The sequence below is a fragment of the Geotrypetes seraphini genome, chromosome 1 (assembly GCF_902459505.1).
Source record: "Geotrypetes seraphini chromosome 1, aGeoSer1.1, whole genome shotgun sequence".
Taxonomy (NCBI): Eukaryota; Metazoa; Chordata; class Amphibia; order Gymnophiona; family Dermophiidae; genus Geotrypetes; species Geotrypetes seraphini.
Genome location: NC_047084.1, coordinates 521,150,081 through 521,170,973, shown reverse-complemented (window position 1 = coordinate 521,170,973; position 20,893 = coordinate 521,150,081). Strand labels below are relative to the sequence as shown.

Here is a 20,893-nt window from a genome sequence, read left to right as displayed (position 1 = left end):
TCAACAAGTGATTTATAATACAATCAATCATTATATTGTGATTCAATATATGTGTGATTAAAAAGTGATAATAAAATACTTGTTTTCACTCAGTGCACGATTAAATTGTGGAATTTGTTTGCAGGGGATGTGGTAAAAGCATTTGGCATATCTTGGTTTATAAAGGGTTTAGTCAAGTTTCTAGAGGTCATATCCGTAAACAATGATTTGGGAAAACCACTGCTTATCTCTGAGCGTGAGCAAGAAAGAGTGGATTTTCTTTGGGATCCTACCAGATTACTTTTGATTTGAATTGGCCACTATAACACAGAATATTGGGCTTACTGGACATTTGGTTTGACCCAGTATGGCATTTATGTTCCAAGAAAGAATAAAGGCATATAAGAAAAGAGGAATAGTCCCATCCTGCATCAGTGTCGGCTTGGAATGAGGCAGAAAGAGAATTTTCCATTCTTGCTGTGCTCTGATATTAACAGGGGAGTTTGTGTCTTACTGTTGTGGAGCTGGGGCTGAGGCAATTTCACAGTCCCTTATGATAGGTTCAGTCTTCCTCATCTTCTGGAGTTGGCTGCAGCTTTAAGTTTCCTGATTTTCATAGTTTTTTTTTTCATTCTATCTCTTGTCTATTTTTTGTTTCCTGTCTCTTTCCTAGCTACCATCATAGTAACATAGTAGATGACGGCAGATAAAGACCCGAATGGTCCATCCAGTCTGCCCAACCTTGTATTTATCATGCTAAGTTGCTTTCATTAGTAATTTTACCATATGGAGATCCGTTTTTAAATGGCCCTGGTTGGCATTGAGAGAACTTAGAGCTAGATGCACTAAAGTCAGTCGGTAATACCGACTGGATCGCTGTTGGCCGATTCTCTGGCTGATTGTGAACCAGCGCTCGATGTGCTATCAAGTTTGCATACAAATGATTTGCACGGAGATGCAAACCCGACAGATCAATCGCTCAGTGAGCGATTGACACATACACAGAGCCCTCCCCAATGACCCCCCCACAAACTGGCAGCACAACCCCCCCCCTATGGCAGCAAAAATGACAGAAGAGATGCTTACTCCCTCCTGCCTGGCCGCATATCCCCACTCAGGTCTTACTTAATTCTCCCTTGTTGTCTCTGCCTCTTTCCCTTACTGCATCACTCTCTGGAAATGTGAGTACTCTTGCAATGCATCTGCCCTTCCCCCTTACTCCATCTTTTGAGTCATTTGAAGACATACCCTCAGATTCTACTAGTATCCAGAAACTCCCACAATCTCCTTTCTAACTGCCCTCAATTAATTTTCTTAGTCAGGCCCCCTCCTACTTCGATTTCAGAAAATCTCTTAAAACTTACCTATTCAGCAAACAAGACCCCTAGCGGCCCCACCCGCTCACATTATCTCCTCGCCCCCCCTTCCTCCCCCCCAGCTCTCACCCCCCCTTTATAGCTTCTCTCTTCCCTATTTTCAACAACCTCCCTCCATCCTCTGTCAATTCCGGTTTTTACTTGTTACATAATTGTTTATTTGTTTGTAAATCTGCTTGAAAATGTAGATCCTAGTCTAATTGATGTAAGCTGTTATATACTCGCCGGGTATGGCGGTATATAAAAAATAAAATTATTATTATTATTATCTTTACACCTCTTCTTTTTCTTCCATTTCTATGCTGTTTGGAGAAGGAAGTGCCCTTACATATTGTACTTGACAGCAATACATTGTGATCATATGAAATAAAAATCATCATTACATAATGTTACCCTGCCTATAAGGCAGAGTTGGGCCATATACAGATTTTCGTTATAGTAGTAAAGCAAAATTTAGGATTTCACTCAGAACATAGAGACAGTTTTAACTGCATTTATTAGTGGAGGTGCATAGCATGTTTGACAATGGTTGGGTCACCTTAGCAGTCTCTCTCAACCTCGTGGCTGCTTTAGACTTGATTGACCATCATCATCTTTTGATTGCATTCAAGGGCCAAGTCTGGAAATTGGTTTGATGAATCCTTTCCTGCCTCTTTCCCATTCATTCCTGATACGAGGGGTACCTCGTGGCTCCATTTTGTCTCCACTACTGTTTAATATTCCAAAATCCTATATTATATACAGATGACATCCTCCTTGTAGCATGTACCCTTATCCATATCTCATGGTTTAACAACATTGCCTTGATGCAATGATCAGCTGGCTCAAAGCATCGTTTACTTCTTAATATTGAGAAGGCCAGTGTGTATTGGATTACAGGCTTCCCTGTCTGACCTTCTATGGTCCCATTCCTGTTTGGCTGTGGCACAGAGATAGTTGATTGCCAAAATTTGCAGTATGATGAAAGTTTTTGGGTTTGTTTGTTTTTTTTTTTTAATTTATTTGTTTGATCATAAGTGATGCAAAATCTACAAAGCATGAAACGAATGAGGAACAGAATCAAGTAGAACAACAAACAGACCAAAACAGTTTGTTGTTCTACTTGATTCTGTTCCTCATTCGTTTCATGCTTTGTAGATTTTGACAATTGTTTATGCAGAAACTACCAAACCTAAAGTAAAATATATACAAACACTTAAGTAAGCAACAATAATAGTATAGCTTGCAGATTTGATCACGCAATCCTATTGTTACAGTATTGCTGTTTCCCGGTTTATTTTAGAATTGAATTTAAGGTATTGGCCCATGCTTAAAGCCCTTTATGAGGATAATCCCATTTTACTGTACCTTTTGTTCCAGCTAGGTCACTCAGGTTGTTTTTAGATCATGGTTGAGTAAGGCTAGATTAGAATCCACCTGTCTAAAATAGGTTTCCAGTGCCACTTTGATCAGAACAAATTTAGAACATTTCAAAAACTCGTCTTTTTAGTTGTGCCCTTGGCGACTAGTCTTTAGGATCTGCCCGAGACTCATGGGAAGTGCCTACGAGCCTGCTCTGTCTGGTTTATTTGTATGTGGGACTGCACGGTTGGCTTTGTTTACCCGACTCTTCTCTATGTGATAATATTTGGGTGCTTTTAAGAAAATTTAAAGAAAATTGAGAGTTGTTCAAAATACCGCTGTTCGATTTGATTTTTGGATTGAAAAAATGGGAGCATATTACACCATATTACTTGAAACTTCACTGGCTGCCGATGGAGGTCAGAGTTTTGTTTAAGCTTGCTTGTATCTGTTACAAATCGATTTTTGGCTTGTCACCTGGATACCTTGTTTCCCATTTTTCTCTGAACCACCCAAATAAGATCACACGCAGAGTTTGGTTATTTACATTTCCTTCTGTTAAATTATTTCTATACAAAAGATTTTTGGAGAGAACTCTCTCTTTTCAAGCTGCTAAATTGAATGGTTGGTTTGGTAAAATTATGTTAGAATCTTCTTATCTCGATTTTAGAAAACTAGTAAAGACCCAACTATTTGAAAAATTTGTATCCTAACTGGTTTTTCTCTTTTAAAAAATTCAATGCTTCTTTTATGTAAGGTATCGCCTTTTAAATCACATTTTTACTGTATGATCAGTTCTTATTTGTTTTAAACCACTTAGAACCATTATTTTAAATTGTACTTTTCTTTTAAATTATATTCTCCACTGTAGGATCAGTTCCTATTCATTGTACATTGCTTAGAATTGTATTTTCCTTTTAAATTGTACTCTTCGCTGTATGACTAGTTATTTGTTGTAAACCGCCTAGAACCATTTTTTGGTTAGGCAGTATATAAAAATTATATAAAATTATTATTTGCTTTCCTATTATAAAACAAAATTGAAGCTCCATTTCTAACCTTTCTTCTGATTAGGTAAACCGCCTGTGACTTGGCAGTTTAGCAGTTTGAAATGATGAATTATAAAGCAGGAGAAAGTGGCAAGGTCTGTTGTCTGCTTTTGCATCTTTTTCCCTATTTCAAAACATGATGTGACGAGACCTGCATCCCAGAGCAGAGGCTTGATTTATGGACTTTGTGTGCGGCTTGCCACCTGCAGTTAAAATCCTCACCACTGTATACCAGTGATGGCTGTTTTACTGTTCTGTCACAAAACAGCAGAGGATGCTGTTCCCTTTCTTTACTTCAGAAGTGCATAAGCCTCATCTTTCATCAGTTTCCTCTTCACCTTGTGTTGTAGAATTTTCTTATAAGTCTGTTTAAGTACTGTGCTAAATCTCTTCTGTTGCAAAGAGAATTTCAAGAACCCCACAGAATTCTCTAGCCTCGATTACGCTTTTCCAGTAAGCATTGTTCTAATGTTAAGCGGTGATCTTATTGCCTAAAAATATGTTTTTTGGATTGCCTTTGTACTACTGCTTTTATGCTTATTTAGATTTAGCTCGCCCTTTTTATTTGTAGCTCAAGATGAACTACATTAAGGCCCTGAAGGTATTTCCCTGCCCTGAAGGGCTTACAATCTAAGGTGGGCTTTTGCAAAGCTGTGCTGCAGAGCAATGAATACAGTACAACAACGCACAGATCTGTTCAACATACCAGGAAACTCCATACCCCTAGAACGCTAACCCCATGTCCACTATCCAGCCAAGCTAGCATTCCCACTATATGGGGAAAAAGACCTCCACCAAAGCCTAACACAAGCACACAAAAAAACCAAACTTCACCAAGAACTATCATCAACACAACCATTACCTCCACCACAAAATTCACTGCAATAGCTTGCGCATATATGAACATCAGATCCATCAGCCCAAAGGCCAAATTAATCAAGGACTGGCTGATCAAAGACAATCTAGGCTGCCTCTTCCTAACCGAAACATGGCTCACCTCTGATTCAGATCCAAGCATCACAGAATTCTACCCAAAAGGATATAAACTAGAGTTAGTATGTCGAGAAAACAGAAGAGGAGGAGGTCTAGCAATCATAATAAAAAACAATCTCAACATTGACGTCCTAACCAAGTACTCCACCCCTTATCTAGATCTGCTAGCCTGCCAAATATCTGACAAATCACTCACTGGAAATCTGAACTGTCTTCTTTGCTACATTACACCAGGTAAATGGAACACCTCAAAACAAGAACTTGAAGAATTCATCTTCCAGAACTCTCTCTCCTCCACACATAACTTGATCCTTGGAGACATAAATCTCCACTTAGAAGATCAATCATCCAAACAAGCAGCGGATATAATCTCATACCTCAACTCCCTATCCTACCAAATTCTCAACCCAGAACCCACACACGAAAAAGGTCATCAACTTGATATAGCAGCTTACTCATTTCCAAATCAAAACACACAAAATATTCACATCTCAAACGGGTCCTGGCACCCTACCCTCTGGTCAGACCATTACAAATATTCATTCACTATCAATTGGGCTCAAAATAACAACAAACCCATCCCAAAGAAATCACACATCAAGATCAGACAGAAAATCGAACCTACCACATTCTGGAACACAGTTGACTCCGAATAGACTCCAACAACCCCAAAGACTGCATAAACAGTTGGTGGATCCTCAGTGAATCTACACTAAACGAACTAGCTCCAATAAAAAACAAAAACAAAATAGACAGACCATCTAACAAATGGTTTGACGACGAACTCTTACACCTAAAAAGGAAATGCAGACAATTAGAAAGGACATGAAAAAAACAGAAACATAATCACACCAAAGACGAATGGAAAAACCAAATCAAACAATACAATACCAAACTGAAGGAAAAACGAAAAAAACTACTACTCCAAACTCATCGACACCGAAAAACCAGACACAAGAAAACTTTTTGATATCGTAAGAAATCTCACTGATACCAAACCATTTCTCGCCACCCAAGGAAACCAAACTCTAACAGCCATCCAATTAGCGGACTATTTCAAACACAAAATCATCACAACCAGATCCACATTCAACAATTCACGAATCAACATAGAAGAAATACGAATCAATCCCACAAAAGATGAAGCAATCTCAGCAGACAGGATCTGGACAAACTTCCCAAAGATACAATGGTCAGACTTGGACAGGCTTTACAAAAAATACAGCAAATCCTCATGTGACTTGAACAACTGTCCCCCATACTTACTAGCTACAGCTTCCACCAAATTTAAAGCTAGCCTCACACTATGGCTTCAAACTACACTAAGGGAAGGTCATTTCCCACCGGAATTAGGAGAAATCATAATTACTCCTATCCTGAAAGATCCCAAAGGTTGTTCAACCCGTTGTTCAACTACAAATTGGGGGGGGCATTGTTGGGAGACAGCAGACTTGAGAGAGACTTGGGTGTGCTGGTGGATGCATCACTGAAGCCATCTGCACAATGCGCAGCAGCCTCGAAAAAAGCCAACAGGATGCTGGGCATCATAAAGAGGGGCATAACAACCAGGACGCGGGAAGTCATCATGCCATTGTATCGAGCGATGGTGCGTCCACATCTGGAATACTGCGTTCAGTATTGGTCGCCGCACCTCAAGAAGGACATGGCGGTACTTGAGAGAGTCCAAAGGAGAGCAACGAAACTGGTAAAGGGGCTGGAACACTGCCCATACACCGAGAGATTAGATAGGCTGGGGCTCTTCTCTCTCGAAAAAAGGAGACTCAGGGGAGATATGATAGAGACCTTCAAGATCATGAGGGGCATAGAGAGGGTGGATAGGGACAGATTCTTCAGACTGAAAGGGACAACAAGTACGAGGGGGCATTCGGAGAAACTGAAGGGAGATAGGTTCAAAACAAATGCAAGGAAGTTTTTTTTCACCCAAAGGGTCGTGGACACATGGAATGCGCTACCGGAAGAAGTGATCAGGCAGAGTACGGTACAGGGATTCAAACAGGGATTGGACGGATTCCTGAGGGATAAAGGGATCGTGGGATACTGAGAGAGATGCTGGGATGTAACACAGGTATAGAAAGCTAACCAGGTAATAAGTATAGTAACCCAATAGGTCGTACATGTGCAAGACCGGAGGGTTAGGACTACGATGGGAAGATAGGACTTAAATGAGAAAACAAGGTGGCAAGTGAGCCCCTTCTGGTGATGCAGACAGGCGTGACCTGTTTGGGCCGCCGCGCGAGCGGACTGCCGGGCAGGATGGACCTATGGTCTGACCCGGCGGAGGCACTGCTTATGTTCTTATGTTCTTAGGTCCGATAGACAATCCTGCAAACTATAGACCAATCGCCTCAATCCCACTATACATCAAACTAACAGAAGGTCTTGTCGCACAACATCTCTCCAACTACCTTGAAGACCATCACATACTGCATCCATCACAATCTGGATTCAGAACTAACCATAGCATAGAAACTCTACTGGTATCACTATTAGACACAGTCCGACAACACCTCAGCAAAGGAAACAAGCTGCTTCTCATTCAACTCGATCTTTCTGCTGCATTTGACCTAGTTGACCATCCCACACTACTCCAGATATTAGACGCAATAGAAATCTCAGGTAATGTTCACAACTGGTTCCAAGGCTTCCTTAAAACTCGAACATACAGAGTCAAGTCAAAAGAGCACCTATCCGACCCATGGTCAAACCCATGTGGAGTACCACAAGGATCACCATTATCACCCATACTATTCAACCTCTTCATAGCATCCCTCGGCATAACCCTAGACGCCCTAAACACAGTATCATTCAGCTACGCGGATGATATAACTATCCTCCTCCCCTTTAACATTCAAGACCCCTTATCCACAAACCACCTGAAAATAATAATGGAAACGGTAGAAAAATGGGTGTCAAGTCATAAACTGAAACTGAACTCGGAAAAAACTAAATTCCTACTTCTAGAGAAGGGAAAAAAAACATCTTTCACAGAACTGGAATTAAACACAATCAAATACCCAATGCAAAGCACACTTAAGATCCTGGGAATACAACTAGACAGAAACTGCACAATGCAAACCCAAATCCACAAAATCATCCAAAGAGCATTCTTCACAATGCGTAACCTAAGAAAAATAAGAAAATTCTTCAACAAAGATCAATACAAGATATTAGTACAATCCCTAGTACTAAGTATTGTAGATTACTGCAACAGCCTCTACCTATCATGCCCAAACTACATGATAAAACAACTACAGACTGTTCAGAACACGGCCCTCAGACTCATGTACTCCCTCGGCAAATATGACCACATCACCAATGCATACCTAGACTCACACTGGCTACCAATAAAAGCAAGATCCCAGTTCAAATTCTACTGTCTACTATACAAAGTATCAAATGGAACAGCACCCAGCTACTTAAACAACAGACTATACCGTAACCTCTCACACAGATTAAGGAGAACTCAGAGCCTATTCATTTACCCCCCTCTCAATGGTACACGACGCAAGAAACTATACGACAGCCTTTTAGCGACACAGGCAGCAAAGATTGACACTACCATCTCCATTCTACTGATCAAATCAACAGACATTAAAGTATTCCGAAAAGAAATCAAAACTCATCTCTTCAAAAAACACTTCCCATCATCTTAACCTCGCTATAGCACTAGAAAATACTCTCATGAACACCACCACCACCACCACAGCAACACCTCAACATTGTACAACTCACTTCTGTATCCCGACTGTATTATTTCTATTTATCACAATAACCTATTATATATCTACTCTTTGCTTTCAATTTCTCCTGGAAATGTCCAGACTAACAATTGTAACTTGATACATTCTTGATTCTATGTACTGTAATGCTCCTGGAAATGTCCAGTCTTCTAACTTGTAATCCGCTTAGAACCGCAAGGCACAAGCGGAATAGAAATCACTAATGTAATGTAATGTAAATGCCTGAGTGCCCATTCTATTCCTATGGGTGGCTCGGGCATTGCACTGCTCGGTGATGCAGCTTTGTAAAAGGACCTGTAAGGTTGTACCTGAGGGAATAGAGCAGGGGTGTCAAAGTCCCTCCTCGAGGGCCGCAATCCAGTCGGGTTTTCAGGATTTCCCCAATGAATATGCATGAGATCTATTAGCATGCAATGAAAGCAGTGCATACAAATAGATCTCATGCATATTCATTGGGGAAATCCTGAAAATCTGGCTGGATTGTGTCCCTCGAGGAGGGACTTTGACATCCAGAATGACAAGGAGAGTTGTTAGGATTGAGCCTGTGCTTCTCTGGTTTTCAGCCTTCTGCTCTAACAGCTGTGCTAGAAATGTGTTGTGTGTACAGTTCCAGTTGCCTTATCATAGGTACAGTACAAGTGGGGATAAAAATGATAAAGGGTCTGAAATGATCTAGAGAAGACAGGCTTAAAATATGATGGAGCTCTTCAGTTTGGAGAAGACAGAGGAATTATGATGGAAGTTTGTATAAATGTGTGGGAGTGTGAAACAACTAAATAGGGGATAGTGGTTTACCATTTCAAATAATGTTTATTGCTTATCAAATTTAGTGTAAATTATGTTTTATTATTGCACAATCAGCAAATACACAGAACAAAGCAAAAAGCATAACAAGGCCGAGAAAACCAAAAGTACAAGACATGTTTTGTAAATATAACCCCGTCCCCTACCCTGCCCACTCCCTTTTGCAGACATTCCACCCATACTGGAATCCATACCCCCACCCCCATCTTCCCAAAGAAAACAGACAGACTAGAAGAACTGTATTGCTTATTAAATTTAATATACCACCTATTTTGCCAGATAAATCAAGGCTGTTGACAATACAATCAGTATTTTGTACTGTTTGTAAAACAACTACAAACAGTACAAAACACAGCTCTGGGACTTATCTATTCACTGAGGAAACACGACCACATCACAGCGGCATACCTCGAATCACACTGGCTCCCAATACAAGCAAAAATACTATTCAAATTCTACAGTCTACTATTTAAAACCATTAATGGAGACAGCCCAGCCTACTTGAAAAACCACCTAATCCAAACTACCACTACTAGACACATACCATTCACGCACCCTCCTATCAGAGACGTCAAACGAAAAACACTGTACGATGGCCTTCTAGCCACACAAGCAGCAAAGCTACGCTACCAACTCTCCAATTTACTTAGTTTTAAATTCTTTATTCATTTTAAATCTTAAACAAGTGTACAATAAAATATCCATTAAACTTTCAATATAACACTTAAAATTCTTAATCAAATCCTCATAAACAAAAATAGAAATCCCCTCCCCTCACCCTTCTTAAAGTAAGTAAAACAAACTTTCAAATAAAAATTATATCGCCCCCCACCTCCCAATGTGTAAATATAATCTCCCTTAAAACAATTTACTGATCACGACCCCAGACTACAAAACTTTCAGAAAAGAAATAAAATCCATGCTATTCAAGAAATCCTTAAAAGACAGACTTAACACTGGAAGAATCATCTCAATCCCCTGTAGCAACCCGCTCCACTCTGTAATACCTCTGGAAATGTCCAGATAACTTCTTATGTAATCCGTCTTGAACCGCATGGTAATGGCGGAATAGAAATCACTAATGTAATGTTATAAAAGCATAACTCCATAAAATGACAGGTAAGAACACATTGAAGAGTCGTCACACAGTTTAAACAAGATTTATCAAGAAGCAAAATTCATCTGTCAAATCAACTCTATTCTCAGGACTTTTTTTAAAAAATCAGTTTACATTAAATGCTAATTTTAAAAAATGCATACATGAATATGATTTTTCAAGCCAAATAAAGTTTGGTAATCCATTCCATAGTGATGAGGCCAAGAAATAAAAGGCACTGGCTTTCATTGATTTCATTTAGCTTTTAATAGACTTTGTATGTCATTCAACGAACAACATAATCGGGATGGGGGGGCGCATAAGGAATTAATGTTAAAGTTAGGTAGGCTGGTTTTATAAAGTACCTTATATATCAGTGTCAAGATTTTAAACTTAGTTCTATATGCAATTGAAATTCAGTGCAAATGTTGAAGTGTCTGTATACAAATGCTTGAAGCTTTAAAAAAAAGTCTACAAAATCCTTCTTTTTAACCGTTTTCCTCATTTGCTCTTACGAAAATTAAATGCTGCTACAAGTAGCTTTCCTTAGTGATTTCACTCCAAATTTGATCATGTTATGATCATTGTTTCCCAGCGGACCCAACACTGTTACCTCTCTTACTGTGCCCTGCATGCCACTAAAGACTAGATCTGAAATAGCTACCCCTCTTGTCGCTTTCCCAGATATTCAGTGGCAATATTCAGATAGTTGCCAGTGCCAAGTATTCATATATACAGTCAAACCTCGGTTTGCGAGTGTTTTGCAAGATGAGCAAAACACTCAGCAAACTTTTGGACTTGCTGACTCAATTTGCGAGAATCCCCCCCCCCCCCCCGATAACCGGCATCGCTGCCCCCCGCTCGCAAAGGCCCCCTCACTCCAACCGGCACCCTCCCAACCCCACCAAGTCTAGCGCAGGCACAAATCGTGTGCCTAGAAGATCTTCCGGCTTCTGCTTGCCTGCCTTGAGCATGCATCTGCGCATGCTCAAGAACTTCTAATTCTCCCTCTCGCCGAGATTCTCGGCAGAAGGCAGAAGGGGGTGGTTGGAGCGAGGGGGCCTTTGTGAGTGGAGGGGGAGAGCGATGCCGGTTATCGGGGAGGGGGTGGGGGGGGTGGGAACGTTTCCATTATTTTCTATGGGGAAACTCGCTTTGATAAACGTGCATTTTGGATTAAGAGCATGCTCCTGGAACGGATTATGCTCGTAATCCAAGGTACCACTGTAACTTCAAACGCCTTGTCTGGTGTTTAAATGAAACACTGGTTATGGAATTTTGAATACTGACCTGCACATGTAAGTTTATAGGTAAGAGATCCAAAATGATTATTAGCGTAACCTTTGTGTGAATAGTTCCCCTTTACAATGGAAATAAGGGTCAACAAACAAATTATAAATAATAATTTTTATTGGCCTACCTTAATCTGTGATCAGCTTTTGAGAATTACCCTCGCCATCAAATCATTGAAGAACCAGTGTAGCCCAAAATGTTTTGTGATGTCATTTCTTATATTTATATTTATTTATGTATTGGGGAGTGTAGCACTTTTTTTCATTATGGGGGCAGTGCCTTTAAGTGCATGCTTTTTCAAAAAATATATACTTTTCACAAAGCACTCTTCCCACTGTTTTCCAAAAGAAGTTAAGATATTTCTTGTTTTCTTTTCCCTGTGATTTTCATTTATTACCAGTATAATTTCAAATAAATATACATGGCTAGGAATTATTCTAGACCTTAGATTGTCTGTCTGCATATGCTTTTACACGAAAATCTTTGTTGTGACAATGCTAATCATGTACTGTACTATAGGAGTGGTCTCTTAACGTGTGCTTTTGAAACAATGTTGGATCATAATCCATTGGTTCAGATTGCCCACTCAGCAAATTCGACCACATCACACCCGCCTATGTAGACTCTCACTGGCTTCCGATAAAAGCAAGAACTCAATTCAAACTCTACTGCTTACTTTTCAAAGTAACCCATGGTATGGCCCCCCCAATTACCTGAACAACCATCTTTGCCGCTACCGACTACCCAGATCAAGAAGAACTCAGAATCTTTTCACCTTCCCCCCTCATAATGGTACCCGACGTAAGAAACTTTACGACAGCCTTCTAGCAACTCAGGCAGCGAAAATTGACCCCACCATCACCAAACTGATGATCAAAACAACAGACATCAAAGTGTTTCGGAAAGAAATCAAAACATTTCTTTTCAAAAAACACGTCCTTACTTAATATTCCCCTCCCCAATCGCACATGCACTCTCCCCAGCAAATAACACACAAGTCATCCCCTTGAACCTCATTTATCAAAAATATCCAAACTCCTAAATAAGCACCTCCCTTAGGTATCCATTTAACCTTCTCCTAAATAAGCATCTTCCTTAGGTATCCACTTAACTGATTCCTTCAAAGTTAGGTACCTTTCTTCAGTTGCCTATATTGTTTTCCCCACTGAACCTTGTAACTACTTGAACCCTATCAAGTTATTCTATCGATAAATCCAGATATCTTATACTTGTATTTCTATACCACAACATGTAATTTACTTAAATCGTTGTAATGTAATTCTCTTGGTAATGTCCTGATCTCTTTTTTAATTGTAATCCGCTTAGAACCGCAAGGCACAGGCAAAATAGAAATCACAAATGTAATGTAATGTAATGTTGGCCCAACAACCTGGAGAGCTGGATTACCATGTTTTTCATATTTACATTGTGGATACTGTGTTTGATTACATTACTATCTGGAGTTTTCATTTATATGTGTATTAATCTCTTGCATTCTTGCTTATATAAATAACCTTCCCTTTTATTCTCCAGGCTCACAGCCTCACTCCTCAGGATTACAACCTACGCTGGTCTGGTCTCTTGGTAACAGTGGGAGAAGTGCTGGAGAGAAACCTTCCACATGTGAGCAGGACTGACTGGCACCTAGCTTTCACTGGCATGTCCCGCCGTCAGATGATCTATGGTACAGCCAAAGCCCTAGCTGGCATGTACAAACAGCGGTTACCAACCAGAGCTGTGTGAAAAACTGGCATGCCCATGCTGTAAGCAAGACTATTGGCTTTCTGTCAGAGCTAACCACATCTGCAGCTCGTTTTATAATTTTCATTGGGATAACGTAGCAACTTATAATTTACCTGTAAAATGTAATTTTGTCCTGAATAGTCAATACAGCCATGTATGGGCAGACTTTTTAAACTGGATTCTTTGTCCACATTTGAAATATTTATGCAAATGAATTTGTTGACAAACAGAACTGTAAGACCAGGTGGCATTATCATATGTGCATAATATTCCTTGGTTGAGACTTTGTTATATGTAAACTACAACTATTATGCTTTCTTCTTTTTTTTTTTTTACTTTTATAATGAGTTAAAATATGCATTGCACAGATCTGTTATTGGTATCTCTGATCTCTGGTGGTTTGCAGATTTTCTAGAGGGTTGGGAAGGGAGAGATGCACAAGATATGCACCCTAGTCTAAAATAATATATAACTAGGGCCGCAAACAAGCTAGTTTTTCAGGATATCCTTACAGAATATATATAAGTCAGATCTGCACTCATGGCTACTGTCATAGTATGTAAATAAGTCATGCATATTCATTAGGGGGTATCCTGAAAACAAGATCTGTTTGCAGCCCTTGACTGAATTTGTACACCTCTGCTCAAGACTGAGTTTACATGACCATGTTCAGCTGAAGCCATTTCTTCTGTGTATGGTCTGTCAGGTACAGAGTGGAACTCTACTTTTGGAGGAAAAGGGTCAGTTGGGAGGGTGAGGGAGGAGGTTATTTAGCCAGTTTTCCTGGATTCTTGCTGTCCCGTGAGTAGATCTACACAATTTGTCCTACAGTTAGAGATATATATGGTACTGTCTTTTTAGGATGTGAATGCTGTTCTTTTTTTTAAGAATGTGCTTTGCTTCACATTTTTCCAGACCAGCCCAGATGATTAGATTATGCTCCCCTATTAATATATCAGCAAGTAGAGACAGAGACTTACAACCAGTCTCCAGCCTCTAGTATTTCCAGAGGTGCAGCAGCACTAACCAGTTGGTATTTCTCTGCCTTCACTAAGTGTGTGTGTGGGGAGGGGAGGAGGGGCAGTACTGGCTGGTGCTGCAGAATCTGTTAAGGACACAGTCTGGAAGGATATCTCCACCCCATCCCCGCAAGCTTGGTCTCCGTGTCTGCCCCGTCCCCGTGAACTTGTTCCCTGCCCCGTTCCTTAAACCATCTGATCTCATCCACACAAGCTTCAAATAGTTTCATACTGAACACAGCTGCAGTACCACTTTATCCTAAAGCAAAGAAAAATAGAAATAGAAATTTTTTTCAACCTTTGTTGTCTGGTTTCTGTTTCCTCATCTTTCTCTTCCTTTCAACCACTGTCTGCCTTCTCTCTGCCTCTTCTTTGTGGCATCTGCTCTATTTCTATCCTTATATCAGAAATTGTCTGTCTCTCCTTTCCACTTCTCCCTCCCCCCCCCCCCTATTTGTCTGGTACCCATTTTCTTCCCTCCACTCCTTCCATGGTCTGGCATCTCTGTTTTCTTCCCTTACATCTCTCACTCCCTCTCCCAGGGGTTTTTTCATAGTAACATAGTAGAAGACAGCAGATAAAGACCTGAATGGTCCATGCAGTCTGCCCAACCTGATTCATTCTAAAAAAAAATTTATTTAGCTCTTTCTGGGCAAGAATCTAAAGCTCTGCCCGATACTGTGCTTTCGTTCCAACTACTGAAGTTTTCGTCAAAGCTCACTCCAGCCCAGCTACACCATCCCAGCCATTGAAGCCCTCCCCAGCCCATCCTCAATCAAACGGCCATATACAGACATGGACCGTGCAAGTCTGCCTTAGTTCTTCAATATTTACTAATTTTCTAATTCTAGATCCTCTGTGTTTATCCCACGCTTTTGTGTCACCGTTTTCCTCTCCACCACCTCTCTGAGGAGCGCATTCCAGGCATCTACCACCTTACATTGTTCTTGAGTCTACCACCCCTAAACCTCAAATTATGTCCTCAGGTTTTACCATTTTCATTTCTCTGGAAAAGATTTTGTTCTACGTTAATACCTTTCAAGTATTTGAATGTCTGAATCGTATCTCCCCTGTCCATCCTTTCCTCTAAGGCAGGGCTGCCCAACTCCGGTCCTCGAGATCTACTAGCAGGCCAGGTTTTCAGGATATCCACAATGAATATGCATGAGAGAGATTTGCATACCAAGAAGGCAGTGCAGGCAAATCTTTCTCATGCATATTCATTGTGGATATCCTGAAAACTTGGCCTACCAGTAGATCTCGAGGACCGGACTTGGGCAGCCCTGCTCTAAGATATACATATTCAGGGCTTCCAATCTCTCCTCATATGTCTTTTGGCGCAAACCTCCTATCATTTTCGTCACACTCCTCTAAACTGCTTCAAGTCTTTTTATGTCCTTAGCCAGATATGGTCTTTAAAACTGAACACAATACTCCAAGTGGGGCCTCATCAATGATCTGTATAGGGGCATCAACACCTTCATTTTTCTACTGGTTACGCCTTTCTTTATGCAACCCAGCATCCTTCTGGCAGCAGCCACCACCTTGTCACACTGTTTTTTTGCCTTTTAGATCTTCGAACACTATCGTCCCAAGGTCCCTCTCCCCATCCTTGCATATCAGGCTCTCACCTCCCAGTATATACGGCTCCTTCCGATTCGAATCTCTCTCTTTACCTCCCTTCAGATCGGGTATTTGTTTCCTCCCCCTCCCCCTCTACTCTAGTATCTCTCTCTCCTCTTCTTTCCCTTCCTTTTCTGCTCTTCCTTCTCAATTTGTTTTCTACCTCTTGTCTTTACTTTCCAGTGCTCAGTTTCCATTTCATTGTGTCTACCTACAGCTTGCCACCTCTTTCCCTCACCCCTTCCAGTATCTCACTAAATCTATCCTCTTCCCCACCCAATTCAGATGTGCTCTTTTTCTTTATCCCCCTCCTTCCATCCAGTACAGTGGTGCCTCACACAACGAACTTAATTGGTTCCAGGAGCAAGTTTGTTATGCGAAAAGTTCGTTATGTGAAACGCGTTTTCCCATAACAATACATGTTAAAAAAAATAATTCGTTCTGTAGCATAAAATATGCTAAGATGACATAAAAAAAGATAAATTTTTTATTATTATTTTTATTTAGATACATCTAAAAACATACCGTATTTGCCGGCGTATAAGACGACTTTTCAGTACCTTAAAATCCTCCCCAAAGTCGGGGGTCGTCTTATACGCCGGGTACTGTTTACATGCCCTAACATCTCCTTCTTTACCTCCTTACGGTGCTTACGGTAAGTCCTCCTGGCCCTGGCGACCCCCCCCCCCTAGTTGTTCGGGCCAGGAGGGAGCCTAAATCCTCCTGGCCACGGCGACCCCCTAACCCCACCCCGCACTACATTACGGGCAGGAGGGATCCCAGGCCCTCCTGCCCTCGACGCAAACCCCCCTCCCCACAAAGACCGCCCCCCCCAAGAACCTCCGACCGCCCCCCCAGCCGACCCGCGACCCCTCTGGCCGACCCCCACGACACCCCCACCCCCCTTCCCCGTACCTTTCTGTAGTTGGCCGGACAGACGGGAGCCAAACCCGCCTGTCCGGCAGGCAGCCAACGATGGAATGAGGCCGGATTGGCCCATCCGTCCCAAAGCTCCGCCTACTGGTGGGGCCTAAGGCGCCTGGGCCAATCAGAATAGGCCCGGGAGCCTTAGGTCCCTCCTGGGGGCAGGGCCGGAGGCACATGGTCGGGTTGGGCCCATGTGCCTCAGGCCCCGCCCCCAGGAGGGACCTAAGGCTCCCGGGCCTATTCTGATTGGCCCAGGCGCCTTAGGCCCCACCAGTAGGCAGAGCTTTGGGACGGATGGGCCAATCCGGCCTCATTCCGTCGTTGGCTGCCTGCCAGACAGGCGGGTTTGGCTCCCGTCTGTCCGGCCAACTACAGAAAGGTACGGGGAAGGGGGGTGGGGGTCGGCCAGGGGGGTCGCGGGTCGGCTGGGGGGGCGGTCGGAGGTTCTTGGGGGGGGGCGGTCGTTGGGGGGAGGGGGGTTTGCGTCGAGGGCAGGAGGGCATGGGATCCCTCCTGCCCGTAATGTAGTGCAGGGTGGGGTTAGGGGGTCGCCGTGGCCAGGAGGACTTGGGCTTCTTCCTGGCCCGATATTGTGTGGGGAGTTGGGGAATCGGCGGGGCAAGAGGGCTTGGGCTCCTTTTTGACCCGATCGTGTCGGGGAGTCGGGGGGGCAAGAGGGAGCCAGGCGGAGAGAGGGCAGTTAAGCGCAGTGCCTGCGCGGAAGGATGCAGCTCGGGCGACTTCGTTGTGTGAAACGAAGTTCGTTGTACGGATCAAGACATAAAGTTCGTTGTGCGCAGCGTTCGCTGTGCGAGGCGTCCGTTATGCGAGGCACCACTGTATATGCTTGCTTTCTTCTCTCCACTACTTTCCAGTTCTGATCCCCTCTATCATCCAGTGTCTGTTCCAATCTCTCCCCTCCCATCCAGGGTCTGCTCCCCTTTCTCTCCTCCCCACTTCCTTCTAGCATTTGCACCCTCTCTCTCCACTTTCAGCGTCTGTTCCCCTCTCTCACTCTCCACTTCTCTTCACTGTCTGCTTCTCTCTCTCTCTCTCTCTCGCTCCCCTCCTTACTTCCCTTCAGCATCTGTTACCCTTCCTCCTTCTCCCTCCACTTTCCTTCATCGCCATTCAACCGCTTCCCTTCATCGAGCCACCTTCCTCCCTTCCCCTCACCTTCACGGATGCTCTTCATAGTTTTCTCTTTCTGAGGTGTCTGGATGCGGCAACATTCTCACCAACTCCCATGCGACTGCCCCAAAGCTTTTCCTCTGATGCAAGTCGCCCAGGCAGAAACAGGAAGTGCATCAGAGGAGAAGCTTTGGGGCAGTCGCGTGGGACTTGGTGAGAACGTTGTCTGGACACCTCAGAAAGAGAAAACTATGAAGAGTGCCCATGAAGGTGAGGGGAAGGGAGGGAGATGGCTAGAAGAAGGGAAGAGATGCCCAGATGGGTTGTTTTGTGGGGTTTTTTATGCTGCCGGTGGGTGGGAGCGAGTGTCGCGATCGCGATGAGGGCTGGGAAAGGAAGCAATGCGACAGATAACTGTACTGTGGGGACAAGGCCATTCACCGCTCCATGGGTCCATCATGCCCAGCAGCCCGCTCACGTGGCAGCCCCTAGGTCAAAGACCAGTGCTCTAAATGAGCCCAGCCTCACCAGTGTACTTTCCAGTTGAGCAGGAATTTGTCCAACTTTGTCTTGAATCCTTGGAGGGTGTTTTCCCCTACAACAGAATCTGGAAGAGCGTTCCAGTTTTCTACCACTCTCTGGGTGAAGAAGAACTTCTTTACGTTTGTACGGAATCTATCCCCTTTCAACTTTAGAGAGTGCCCTTTCGTTCTCCCTTCCTTGGTGAACAACCTGTCTTTATCTATTAAGTCTATTCCCTTCAGTATCTTGGAATGTTTCGATCATGTCCCCTCTCAATCTCTTTTCGAGGGAGAAGAGGCACCTATACTTAATAACAGGTCACAACTGAAGATGTGGAGGCAGAAATATTTGTTAAACAATTCTACCTTATCTTTATCAGCTTCTACACATTTCTCTCTTTCACCTTTGAGTCTCATAATGCCATGTTTGTACTACCGCCTATCATGAACGTATCTTAAAAACAAAACACACACACACACCTACACATCTTGTATTGGATATGTTTGTTTTCCATTTGCATCTTTGTTTTTCTGCCTACTTTATTAGCTTATCTTAGCTTAGTGGGATAGGCTCTTATTGTCCCACTTCAGCAAGGAAAAAGAAGATTTGCAGGGTGCAGCAGAAAACAAATTGGTTCCATGAGAGTAAATATGCACGCCAGGAGCATAGTTCATCTCTGCAGTCCTTTGTCAAATATTATCAACTGGATGATGCAACCTTTGGCAGATAGAGAGCCAATGAAGTTATTTGAGGAAAGTGGTGAGTGTAGTGAGGCTTTCTTTGGATTTTGCTAAACCTGTCCAGGACCCACCCAAGAAGTCTAGAAGTAATAGGAGTGGTACATGTCAGTTGTGTTAGCTGAGGGGGGGGGGGTGATGGAGTCTGACCCATTGTTGCCTGGACCTGATGAGAGAGGTTTAGGAGGAGGATAGGAGCTTCCCCAGGTCCTTGGGTGTTTAGTCTTTGGAGACTGAAAGGGGGGGAGGGGAGAAATAAATAGTGTTTGTTGAGAGAGATAGTTATTGACTTGAAGTTTGTTTTTAGTTGCAATTATTTTGTAAGGTCAAGCTTTGACAGTTGGGTACTGGCTGGCCAATGCTATTGCACTTCTGGATATTCCAGGAGCCAGAGACAGGTTACAAGGTGTTCTCTGACTTCATCTAGTAGGAAGTCTGATTGTCTGTCTGGACTGATCTAGCAGGATTCAAGACAATAAAAGCAATAGTATATCCCAATTTTTACCTTAAATTTGACCTATTTCCACCCCTTCCCCCATCAAATTTGATGGTGCATCATTGTGTTCACCTGAATAGCCAAAATATCCAATATGCTGAGAAACACAAATTCATATTTGCCACAACCTGTCCAGTAAAACAACTGCTAATGGACCACACTTAAATAGTTGGATATTTCTGTGGCACATAGACTACATAAGGTGGGTTTACTAGAATAATAGCTCTTTCCAGAGATGCCCGAGTAGCAACATATTAATGATATATGTACTTTGCCCTGATGGATTAGAAAGCAAACTTCCTTATCTCTCTCTACCAATCCAGATGTAGGGGTTTATGCTCTTAACTACAGACTGGTTTGACATACTGTTACTGTTCACCCTATATAGATCCCACACATACCCAGTTTCATACCATGTATTTTCTCTTTCTCCAGTAAGATGGAAGGTTAACCCTTCCATGCAGCCTTAGACAGTATATTAGGTCAAGAAGAGTCTGCAGTGGTCCAGTTGGGTCACTCTCAGAAGTGTTAGGGCTAATCATAAAGGCTTGAACCAGTTTGTCCATTTGGACTGGTCTTGTGGGATTTAGGGAAAGAAAATTTAGTGGGTGGAACAATTTCTAAATTTGAAGTTAAAGGTAGCTTAATGTGGATTAGACTTGAGCAGGACCTGAACTACCTTACTTAGAGGCTCCATCTTAATGCTCCAGTGCTCAGTTCATATTACAGCTGTAGGACACAATGATGTTGATATTTTACTTTTGTTTCACAAGGGGACAGATATTATGGTATAAAAATTTTATATTTCTTTGTGTGCTGGTAATATATATATACCGTACTACACTTGGAAAATATAGATGTTTAGTATTTGTTGCACCAACCTGATCTGTGTAAGAGGAGGTCCCTGGGTCAAGTGGAAAAAAAAAAGCAGTGTATACTAGAGAGATGAGTTCAAGGGCAATTGCAAGAAATACTGTAGTATTAGCTTAGGGAAGATGGAGGA

General features: G+C 42.4%; 1 protein-coding gene across 4 annotated transcripts in view; it reads left to right on the top strand.

Moving 5' to 3' along the window:
- Positions 1-14,821, top strand: part of PRRC1 (proline rich coiled-coil 1) — a 59,568-nt gene extending 44,747 nt beyond the window's left edge. For all 4 annotated transcript variants that reach the window (XM_033928974.1, XM_033928973.1, XM_033928976.1 and 1 more), the window contains exon 9: positions 13,226-14,821. In XM_033928974.1, coding sequence (XP_033784865.1) covers positions 13,226-13,435 — 210 coding nt within the window. In that variant the 3' untranslated portion in view covers positions 13,436-14,821. The remainder of the gene's footprint in view (positions 1-13,225) is intronic.
- Positions 14,822-20,893: the final 6,072 nt, after the last annotated feature.